The sequence below is a fragment of the Ambystoma mexicanum genome, chromosome 8 (genome assembly GCF_040938575.1).
Source record: "Ambystoma mexicanum isolate Mex_15411 chromosome 8, UKY_AmexF1_1, whole genome shotgun sequence".
NCBI classification, from domain to species: domain Eukaryota; kingdom Metazoa; phylum Chordata; class Amphibia; order Caudata; family Ambystomatidae; genus Ambystoma; species Ambystoma mexicanum.
The window spans coordinates 1081037964-1081050230 of record NC_090929.1 but is presented as its reverse complement, the minus strand read 5'-3'; the positions used below and the strand labels follow the sequence as shown (position 1 = coordinate 1081050230).

The 12267-nt window shown below is 45.0% G+C and overlaps 1 protein-coding gene across 6 annotated transcripts in view; it reads right to left on the bottom strand.

Moving 5' to 3' along the window:
* Positions 1-12267, bottom strand: part of UBR4 (ubiquitin protein ligase E3 component n-recognin 4) — a 2945062-nt gene that overhangs the window by 1279450 nt on the left and 1653345 nt on the right. For all 6 annotated transcript variants that reach the window (XM_069611069.1, XM_069611071.1, XM_069611072.1 and 3 more), the window contains one exon: positions 11722-11862. In XM_069611069.1, the coding sequence (XP_069467170.1) occupies positions 11722-11862 (141 nt within the window). The remainder of the gene's footprint in view (positions 1-11721; positions 11863-12267) is intronic.

Here is a 12267-nt window from a genome sequence, read left to right as displayed (position 1 = left end):
TCCTCTTCTTGTGAGAGGAAGATGACGAGTGGCTCTGGGAATGGGACCGTTTTTTGGCCTTGCGCAGATGCTCAGCTACCTTTCTCTGGGGTGTGTCCTTCTGCTTCGGCCTCCAAGGACTGAACGGTCAACCACGCTGGTGACTTGGAAGGGGGTCGGCCCACTGCAAGCTTTGCTGCCCGCTCCCGTAACTACTTTGGATTCATCTTGGGGCAAGATGAGCAATGCTCAGTGTTGTGAACTGTGCCAAGGCACCACACGCATATATCATGCGGGTCAGTTACCGACATTTTCGATCCGCAATCCGCACAGCACTTGAAACCCGAAATCCAGGAAAAAAAAAAAAAAGAAAAGAAAATGATCAAAGGATCTCAATGTTCCTCACGAGCAGCGTGCTGAGCATGTGGAAAAAAGTAATTGAGGTATGGTGCATAGTTGAAGCAGTACATGTATGACACCTGACCCCACGTCCAGAGTCGACGATCGAACACTGAGGCAAGGTGGATTGAAGGCCAAGCTGAGGTTCACTATGCTCCCCGTCAATATGTTTTCAAAGCAACTGAAGCTGGAAGGGGATCTCTATCTGATGAGGAATCTGCGGGAGAAAGGCAATCCATTCAACTGAACCATCTACTTGATAAGGCAGAGGTTTACAAGGCACTTCCCTTCTTCTGAATGATGGGCACAACCAGTCTGCTGTCCTGCACGACCTGCATCGTCAGTGGAGCAGACATCTCTGCAATTCGCTTGCAACACCCGGTACAAGCTTTGCTTTCTTACAACAACTTCTATCCAATCTAGGTGTAAGAAGCTTCATGAGCATCTTCAATGCTCTGTTGTGATGCGGGAACCCTGGTGTGCTGACCTTCACCAGAAGAAGAGCCTGTCAGGAGCTTAAGAGCTGCAGAGAGCCTTCTGACCTTGTCCATGGTCAATGCAAGATGTGCATCAGTCAGGTCATCCATGAGGGTCTATGCATTGTTATGGGATTGATCCACAGTGCTTACACCACTGTCCGATGTATCCAGGAGCCACAAGACAACATCTGGTTGTGATGCCCTGGAACCTGCAACATGATGACCCTGCATGTCAACCACGATTGCGAAGCAATTCGTGACCTGCGATTGATTGACTGAGGGTGGCCTATATTTGTAAGACCTCAAGGGGCTGAGAGCACTCATCACTTAAACTGCCCATATAATAGTTCCACCTTGTAATCTGAGCGAATTCTCCCTTCTGCAGATTCAGTCAAGATTTCAGTCAATGAATCAAAAGGGTAAGGAAATCTGGTAGCACAACACAGTTCAAAACAAAGTTCCTCTTCCGTGATAAGTCTCCCACCTGTGATTAACCAACAGTTCAACATTTTCCCCATAGGTCTTTTGCCTCTCCACTGATGGTTGAGAGTCCCGCACAACAACTTATTGGCAACAAACGGGTATAATTCCACAGTTTACAAACGTCAACAAAAAGACTTCTGTCAGAATGATTCTGCAATAGTTCGCAATGCACTCATAAATAATGTCGATTAGCCAAGATACTTCCACCACGTTTGATCATGAGCTTTGGTAGTCTTGCGACTACTTCAACAATTTCAGTAATACCACAGTATTGCAAAGAGTTGCACCTGACCTACTCGCCTGCTAGGCCTACACTATAAAAGTCCTTTGCCATGGTGTACTCCCCTGCCAGGACAAAGTAAAACTACGACTAGTATTGCAAGTACTTCTGTGGTACAGTTCTACTTTGTACAATTTATAAAGCCTTAGACGTTCCACAACTTCAATGACAACTTCTTCTAGGAAAACAAGATGCACATTGGTGCCGATTGTTCCACACTTGAAATTGCCACGTGCAATGCAGGTTATGCCCATCTCTTCCTTAACGCCACCAGTCAGAAGGGTAGCATTCCTGCTACTCTTGTTCTCCTCCTTTGGTTTTACCCAAGTGCTGATACTGGGTTTCTCCCACTCCTGGTATTGCCTCAGTTTCTGTTTTACCATAGGGTTCATACAAAGCTGAGTGCTTAACTTCCCACTTTTGACTTTGGCAATGTTGATTATCTTCAACTAGATTCACTTGTCACCTACTTTTGGCAATGTTGGTTGGCTTTGGGTTGTTAATGACAATTGTTCTGACAGTTAGGTTTACAATGGTTCTGCTGAGTATTTTGGCGCAGCATTGTGGAACGAGCAGAGTCTGGTTTCCGTGTCAATTTCGTTGATCCGAAAGTCACAAGGCCTAGTAGGTACGCTTTTTATCTTTCTCCCTTGTCCCCCTCCCCCTTTTGTGCCTTCTGGCGCTTTGAAACACCATTTGTTGTATAGACGACTTACAAATATACAATCAAAAAAACAAAAAACCCTCTCAGGAAATGTTTTACTTGTTGATCACAGAAAAGTTTTTTTTCCCGCTTTCCCTGGTATACCTGGATATGGCTGCCAGGTGTACCTTAATTGAATCATGGGAGAGCCCTCCTCGCGGCACCGGTAACAGGTATGGGAGGACAGTCTCTATACTTGCTGAGAGGGGCTGAATATCCGGTTGCTGCGCACACCAACTACAGAACATTTTCCACTTGCTCTGGTAGGAGCGAGTATTGGCCAGAGCCCATGCTGCCTTTAGAATGTCTATGCACTCCCGAGACACATTTAAGGGACCTAATTCTCTGAGGTCAGGAGCCACGCGGTCAACCTGAGTGCTTGGGGGTCGTGGCGCAGCACTTATCTGCGGTTTTGACAAAGGATGTTGGGCTGACTGTGTAGACTGATCTGATTGCTCCTGGACATTTGCAAGAGGTCCAAGTACCAGGTCTGTCTCGGCCAATTGGGGTTAGGAGCATCACCGTCCATGGGTACAGCTATCAACTGTACTACTTTTCGGATGAGGGGGAAAGATGGGAAGGCATAGGCGAAAAGACCTGTCCAAGGGAAAGAGAATGAGTTTCCCATCAATCCCTGGTGGTGCATCCTGCTGGCAAACTGTGTGCGCTTTCCGTTGTGCCAAATAGATTGACTTTTGGATGTCCCCACTGGGCAATTATGTTCTTGAACTGGCTGTTGTCAAGTCCCACTTGGCTGGTCGTCCAGCTGAGGCTGTCCACAATCTTGTTGTTTACTCCTAGAAGGTGAAATGCATGCAGCATTATCCTGCTGGTGAAGGCCCAAGGCCAAAATCTTTGTGCCTCCTCGGAGAGGGTTGGCAACCTTGTTCACCCCTGCCTCCTGAGGTAGTATATGGTAGTGGTATTGTCAGTGAGGAGCCAGACGATTGAGTCTTTGAGCACTGGCAGGAAAGACTTCAGGGCCCACTGCGTGAGCTCCAGGACATTTATTTGGAGGCTGGCCTCTTCGGCTGTCCATCTGCCCTTGATTTGGAGGGAGCCCACATGCGCTACCCAGCCAGACAGGGAGGTGTCCATTATCAGAGTGTTGCGCGGGATGGTTGCTGGCATGGGCACCGCTTGGTGAAGTTCTGTGGTCTCGACCACCACTGCAAGCGCCGTGTGAGTTTTGCGTAATCTTTACTCTGTCCTCCCATGATATTTGTTAAGGATTCCAATCAGCGTCACACACTGGACCAGGACACTTGGTCTTGGCCTGGGATGTGGTGCTCAATAGGAATAATTTCAATGAATTCAAATTGAGCCGATACCCGACCCATCTCACACCCCCTTTTACAAATATCCCAGGTCACAATGGACCATGAACCAGGCTGGTTGGTGAAATACAATATTTATTTATTCTTAGAATTCACAAAAATCACACACATTTTAATATTGGGCAGCAATCACCATTGGGGTGATAATTACAATGGCAATTGAAGCAATGCACTTGGTTAACCTTCTAGTAGAACATATCCAAAGCACCATTTAATAGGAGCACGTTTTGAATTCGGATAGATAGCAAACAAGTTAAGGTTTCCCCCTGCAATGCTCCCTCAACCCACAAATAACCAAATACTGAGTGGATAGAAAGAAGCAGCAGGTAGTCAGGGATAAGAGGCAGCAAACAATCAAAATCTGACCTTCCCTCACAAAATAAACCCTTTGTAATAGCATGAAAGCACACTCGGAAATTGACAAATAATTAAGGTGCAGTTAAATCTTTGAGACAAATATGACTTCTCACAACAACAGTAATGCATAAACCCTAGCAATCACAAGGCACGGGATCAACAAGAAGCATAGAATTTAAAACAAGTGGAAAATTAGAACATGCTGAAGCCGAAGGACAGGTTGGAAAGTTGCAATTTTCTCAATTCCCGTTTAAAATGACACAAACGAATTATGAGCAAAAACGGGTCAAATACTTGAATTCTCAATGTGGTTTTTGGGCTGGGGGAAAGATATGTATCACAGGGACAATATAGAGGTGAAAATAGGTCTCTAGCTGGTGAATTGAGAGATTTGGAAGGTAGAGCGAGGTTCGTTTTTAGGAAAATATAGCAGTGAACAACAGAAAATCGGTTTTAAAAGTGAAAGGCAAATTTTACTTACACTAGATTTAATGGCTAAGAAAAGAGGAATGCCACCCGTGAATATCAAAGTTACACTGCAGTTGATCCCTTCACGCAGTGGACCCCTTTTCTTTAGCGAAAATGTATTTATTTAATCAAAATATCGCTAATGACTTATGATCTATGCGGAACAAAAAGAAAATCGGAAAGTGGCATTAACGCTGGGAAATTCAATGACAGGGTGAACAGGGAATTCTAACAGTTTTAACAAGTTACCGGGGTAGGCATAGGATTGCTTAGAGAGTGGAACAAAGACAAACGGGTCAAGATGGCGTAGACTATGTGTTATGGGATGTGGGATACTCACAATCCACGCTTGGGTTTGGGAATTTTGGAACCGTCAATGGGATTCTGGTCACTGCATCGCTCGGGTCACCAGGTAGTCTGACTTTTCCTGGCAAAAGACAGCTGGGCAAAGGTCTGGTCACCGGATGGCAAGTGCAGCTGGGCAATTCGTGTCACTGGATGGCACAGGTAGTGGACACGCTGGTCTCGGGATGCTAAGATACCATGGCCTTTCCTCTTTAGGCCTTTGCTGGAGCTGGAGTAGAGTCAGCTATGATTTGGCCTGGCAGTGAAATCTGGTCAGCTTTGCTTTGGCCTTGTAGTGGAATCTGGAGTCTGGCAGGATGGATGTGGGAGATCAGGAACGCAGGCGCTGGAAATTCAGGAAAGAGTCTGCCTGGAGGTCTGTCAACCACTCTTATTTATAGAACGTGGTGACATCACAGAATTATTGGTGGGCAGAACTGAGCTAGGCCTACCTCCAAGAAGCGGATAGAACAATCAATGTTGGTTGCCTCCTCGAGTCCCAGTTTATGAGGTTGCATTTTATGAGGTAAAAAGCCATCCCACAGTCCTTTTTGCCAAACGTCAGTCATAGCCTAATTTACACACGTATACATTTGTGGCACTTTTAACAATCACATGGTCAGATTACATGTTGTAGGTAGAGCAAAGCAATCCAATCCTCACGGTTGTGGGACCTTGTTTCACCCTTCTACCAGTTTTATGTGCTTTTCAGTGAGACTTATATTACTTAAAATTCTATAACTTCATACATGGGTGTGGATCATCATTAGGCATTTAAGTATTAAAATTTGCAATGGCATCATGGATACTTTCCTTATAATACCCAATTTTCTGCTATTTCTATTCCCCATGTGTCAGTGAAGTCTATGACGTCTTAAATGAAAGCCCATGAAATCACAATTAAACTTAACTTTTCACATTTTTGCAAAGTCCTGTGGCAAAGATAGAAGTCTTACAAGATTTATTTATAAAATAGTCTTTGGAAACAAATGTTCAGTATTCTTTCCCATATACGGGCATAGCTTCCCAGCTACCCCCCTCAATCCAGGGTTGTCACAGAAATGTTCTTTGAAGTTTCCTGTAGGAGTCACGAGTAGGTGTGATTTTTCATTTCGTACATCCGTGTCCTGGAAGTTCCATTGTAAGATGGCTCAGCCCAGACCCAAGTCTGATTAGTATGTGAAGTTTCTTTGTCTTGGTCAAAGTCTTCCAACCTAGCAATTATCACTTTCGTGTCCTGGAAGTTTAGGGTGGTTCCCTTATGGGGGAAGCCTTAGCTCTGCCAACAGGAATAAACTGTCTTGGGAGCTTGCAAAATCCAGCCCATGCACTTTAACAGTTTTATTTTATCCTGAATCAAAACAAGCCTGTTGAATAAACAGCCCATATATGTTTCCCACGGACACGTTTTCATTCATCATTGTACTTTTTAAAACAGCCATTTTTTTCTCTGGTTTGTAAAAGCCCATTTTGACAAGTGGTCCATGCTGCTGGGATTTATCATTCATCTACTTCCAAATATTGTTCTGTAGCTGTAGTCAGCTTGTTTTACACAACAGTCTGTACAAGGCAAAATTCTTCATGTAATTGACATGTGGACAGAAAGCTATGATTTAATTTTCAAGCAGTGATTTTTGACATTTGGTAGCAACATTTAAGTATTTCCTGTGTAGGTGAAGGAAAGCTTTTGTTGATTTTCTCAGATTTGGCTGGCACAGCCTGTCTTTCAGGAATAAGGCTCTTTTCTGAGGGAGTACAATGTGACTATGGCTGGACATGACGGGGTCTTTTTGATAAAGGTAGTGTGATGAAGAATAGGGACTAATGGCATCAGAGCGGCATCATTGTAAAGGTGAAATATTCCCTTTTTTTAATGGGAATTTTGGGCCTGCAGCAAAACAGTGCTGCTTTTTCCCTCCATTTCTTTAAGACAACCAAGAACACACCCTAGTAGCCTTTCTCGGGGTGCTCCCTGTTCCACCTTGCCCCATGGTGCTTTGGCAAAACAGTGCAGCCATCATTTTGTCGTTGCAAAACACAGTTTTGGTGTGAGGAAATGGTGCTCACAGGAGCCAGCGCAGCCATTTTGCTGGTTCTGCTGAAGTACAGCTTGGTGATGTTGGGGAAATACTGCTGAGTGGGTAAATATATCCCACATCCTGGGACCAGTTGCTGGTGAGGAGCTCATGTAGCAGGCACATGTTGAACCTGCAACGAGGTATGGTATACAGGAGGACAGTGTCCCCAGCAGTCCCATACACTTCCTGACTGATAACCACGCTCTTGGCCTGAACAGAGGTATCAGCGATTGAAGCATGCATACTCTGTCCTGGGAGGATGTTAGGGAGAATTCATATAAATGTGCCAATTCCCTTTACCTTAGAGACCCCCAGCAACTTTGCTGGATTTTGAGGACTTGATTTTTTTTTACCTGGAAAGTGTCATGAATCGGCGATATCGACCCTTCTGGTCTGCCTGGTCCCTCAGTCAATAACCATTTACTCCGCTCCCTTTCAACATGGCCAACGCCAAGAAACGGCGCGGTCTAGTCTTTCTGTATTCATGCACGTTTCCTTGAAAACACACACACACCCCTTTGCTTCCGCACGCCTCAACGCTCCGCTTGCCTGCACCTTCGTTCCGGCAAGTTTGTTTCTAAGTTTCCCAGTCCTTTACCTTCGTGATCCCTGGTGCTTGTCCTCTTATCCTTTCCAGTCTCCCTTCCTCTCCCCTTCGCGACCTCTGTATTCAGAGCCTCGTTACCTTATTTCTTCCAGTCCTGGTTCCGTCCCGGATCCTCCCAGGAACATTGAACGCCTTCCAAGTCCCGGAGCTGCCGTGGCAGGGAGTCAGAAACCAGTTCGCTCGCCATAGCCCAGCAGACTAGATTCAGAGGATTCTAGACCTTACCTCTACAAGGCTCGCTCGTCCAGGAAAAAGAAACCCGCAAACTCCAAGAAGAGATCCACAAGAAATAAACAAGCGAGTCACGAGTCTGAAGACTCGGATTCTGACAGAAAGAGTGTGATCGTTTTTTCCCCCACTCATGCATTTTGTTGTGTTTTTCACTTGTGTTCTTTGATTATGGAGTTTTAAGATAACTCCAGAGGCATCTTTTCATGTGTGTTACACAGCATACTCAGTGCAGTGACACAGGGAAGTCATTTTAGACTTCCCAAAGGTTTAAATACCTTCTCTGGGATAAACAACTGTTTCCCAGAGAATGTAAGGTAAATTGACTTTACTAGTCTTTTTAAATTCCTAGACCCAGCACACACTACCTTCCTATAGAGTGCTGGAGGGGTTACCTAGTATCCCCAGTATCTAAAAACTCATCTAGCAGTCAAATGCTACCATTTTCTATTGAAGTGGCTGGTGACAGTGGTTTTACAAATAACTACCATGATTTTTCCCGACCGCGAACACCGGTAGCTAAAAATCAAGGGAGCCATGTTTTTCAAGATGGCGCCTTAGGCCCCTTTGTTTAAACTGGTCCCAGTCTTCTTTTTTCTCCATTTCTTTTTGGAAAGGTCCTTCTAGAGTTTGTCTCTGCGCGCCAAACTAGGTTTGGTCCTTTTGTTTCTATGCCTTTGGCGGGATTCAGGACTGAAGACAGCCTTTGGCATCTTGAGTGTCTGGGGTGGGCAGGAAGTGAGGGAGGTGCCCACAACTGCCTGTGCTTAGTCTCCTAGGAGACCCAAATGCACTCTGGCGTGATTGGCTGGCTGACTGTCCGGCAACGACAGCCACCCTGCTGGGTGAGTGGCAGCTAAGCTGGAATGGAAGGGAAGGGAGAAAACGGTTTAAAAGGGGAGTCTCTTGGACTGGAAAGCAGAGTCTACCACTGGAACGCAAGAACCAAAGACTAGCTGCAAGAGGATGGCTGCTGCAATTCCTGGACCATTGGTTTGCCCGGTGAAGCCCTGTTGCAGGTCCGAATTGCCAAGTTCATCTCCACAGAGAAGCCCCATCAAGGACGACCTCTTCCTTTGAGTTGGTGGGACCAATCAACTCGTAAACCACCTGGATACCATTCTCGGAGCTGGTCAGGATTAACCAGGCAGAAGTACACCAGCTTGTGTGCTTGAATTACAGCTACTGGAACTGAAGTGACTCCATTTTGTCAGCGTTTTTCGATGATCCCATGCAGTGCTCCCCAAACGTCCTCCCTCTTGTCCCCATGACTGAGGCTCAGGAACAGTGAGATCTGCAGGAACTGCCAGAAACCAACATCTTCTGGTACATCGTGTTCTTCATATGTAGGTACTGTGCCAACCCGATTGAGAGAACTTACATCTCGCAGTGAAAGACTTTCCCAACTTGCAGGCCTAATCAGCTTGTGACCCAACATATGATTCTTTTTCGTACAAACTAATTCTGAGAAGTTTTGCAAAGACTTTACCGTTTACTTCAAGAACTGCTCTTTCCTATCCAAGACATTGGTCCATTGACTTTGGACTAGGCCTATTGAACTGAATCGAGGCCTCTAGTGAACTAAAACTATTTGCACTGCCTAAGAAAGTATTTCTGATCTATTCTGCTAACTTGTGCCTTTTTACTCCCATTGAAAGTAACTGAAATGCCATGTTGCTTCCATTTCGGGGGAGCCTCATTTGTTCAGAAACGTATTAGTTTTGTATTGAAGTGTTTGTGTATAATATTAAGTTGCCTCCTTCTAGTGAATGTTTTCGAAATGATTGTGTAATAAATTAATAAGTGTTTTACCAAGAAATCTTGAGTATAAGTGTCTACTTGAACCACTGTGATTGTAAGACCTCTGAGTAACATCCTTGTACTGCTCACATTCCCGCTTGAGATAAGCCTGGCTGCTCAGCTCGCTACCACAAACTGTGTAGTACAGACTTACACCAAAGGTTGGTTTTTGCTTACACCTGTAGTCCTAATTGTATGTGGTGGTCCCAGAGGGTACTGCATGCAATTCTGCCTAACAGAGGACATCCTTCCTGGTAGCACGCTCCTTCTGCCTCTACGTGAGGGTATGTTCTGAATGGCCGCCTGAGGGCATATCGTCTTTCATACACTCAACGCGATATAGGAATGCTGCATGGATTCATGCATGGGTTCCTAATTGTAGATCTTCGTCTGCTACTCCAAAACGACAGTGGTGAGGGGGCAAGGACCTGAGGAGAGGCATCCACTTTCTCCTCTACACAATGAAGGTCACCACAGATATGCAGCAACAGGCCATTGTCCAGCGGCGAACACAGAAGCAGGCACAACACAGTTTCCGTTGGTGTGATGGTTGAAAATGCAAGAGCAGGATACATGTGGCACAAGCTGAAGATCTGCAAAGTACCACAGCTCTGTTCGGAACAGATGCAGTGAGTTAGCCCAGGAGATAGCTGGTCAATCCACTGGTTGGTCCAGGAACACTACCAAACGTTCAGCAGGCACGGATCATCAAGTAGGGTTCCTAACTGGCTGTTTGCACTCATCCAGGGGTCGAAGAACCAACAAAGGCAAGATTAGGACAGAGGAGCAGGGCTTCACTGGGACAACACTTAAGTTGATGTTGTTCAGCTGCAGAGTTTGTCCTTGGGTCGTCAGCGGGCTGTTCCTTTTCATAGAAATCTTGGCTCCAACAATGATCTGATGAACAATTTCTGAAGCCCTGCTTTTATCCAAGATTCATGCTGGGAGCATGCCTAAGCACACCAATGTTAAATATCTGCATCATGAAACAGCTGGTGACTATCTAATCATGGTCACCACACCTGCCCAGCAGCAGACATTCAGGCACCATTGATGTGTATTGGGACTAGACAGTCCCACCCCCCTTCTCTGGCGCGCACACACACACAAACCTCACCCCTTATTCTGCAAAAACCACAGCTTTCCCTGGGAAAAGGATTTCCATATAAGGAATATCCTGACCTGAGAAGGAAGGAGAACAATATGGCCAAAGAACAAGCGAAAAACCTTGTGGCATGGCCATTTTATGGTGTACCCACCTTAAGTAGACCTTTTCATTAAATGCGAACGTGCATGATTACAATGTCCCTGAAACAAGCCACCAGCTCATCCTAGACACATTGGAAAAGTAACCAAAAAATCCATTACAGAAATAGTTATAAGCATTCAAAGTATCCTAACCACACTTCACTTTAAGTTGATATGTGCAATTTTAACAATACAAGGTATTCACAAAGAGACACATTGGGCCTCATTGCGAGTACAACAGTGCGGTAAAAAACAGGGGTGAAGCAGTGGTACCTCTGTTACCACTGCATTACCACTGCATCACTACACCCCCGTACAACAACTTTGGTGGTGAGGCGGAGGAAAAACCTTCAGCAAAATGCTGGAAGTAAATCTGCTGTCTTACAAAAAAAGCCAAATCCACATGGAATCCTATGGACTCCATAAATGGGAACCAACAGTGCCATACCACCACTTGTAATCTGGCGTTCATTCAGACAGATCAAGTGGTGGTAACTTTAATTCCTTTCGGCAGTATTATGGTGGATTTACTGCCTGAATACTGCCAAACTTGTAATGGGGCCCAAAGTCCCTCAGCACTGAGCCTTAGGGACTGATCAGTTTCCCGATAAGAAAGATAAAAAGGGCAAGGGAAGTAAAGCGTAAGGCTTAATTTACCTCCAAAAAGTCAGGTTTGTAGTCCAAGCAAAGCAAAAAGAAACCGTGTCCCATAGAAGTCAATGGGAGGAAAGCAGCAAAAAGAAAATCTTTCCTAACACTAAGCAACAGCAGAAACAGTTCACCATTGGCAAGGACGTAGAGATCTAAGGTACTGCACTGTGATGTTTGAGCAGGCACGTATGCCACACAGTGCCTAACCATTTCCACATTTCATCTTCTTTACCAGGCAAAGGCTGGGTAGTTAATAGAAAATCACATGCAACCACATACCTGGCAGGCATGCCGGTGCCAAGAAGGCATTTTTTGGTTTGGAAGCATGCAATTTCCAGAAATGTCCAACCAACTGGGTAACAAAGCTACAACTCTCTTCATCATTGGTTTTTAGATGTTCTTTGATATCCTCAGCACACTCTGAATAGAAGAAAACAAAAAAAAGAGATTAAAACTCACATTTACTGTAATCTCACTTTTTATTTTTTTTATGGTGCTTAATGCCAGGTTCCTTAAGCTTCTAAACACTGCGACTACAGGTGACAGTGTTACCAATGTAATGGTATTAAGTTATTCCACCTCAGAATGATGAAGCACCAAGTTGTGCCAGACAGTTTTCTGCAGATAGAATCAGATGTTTTCTTCAGCAGTTGCATTACCTTTAACAGCATCTTCTTACTTCTTTAAACTCAACCTCAGCCCAAAAAAAGAAATCTGATACACACTTACATATACATACTTATTGTGCACTTATTGTGCCTTATATATCAGTACCAATTCAGAGCAGTGTTCTGCAGGGTCCATGCATCCACTGCCCCCACCCCC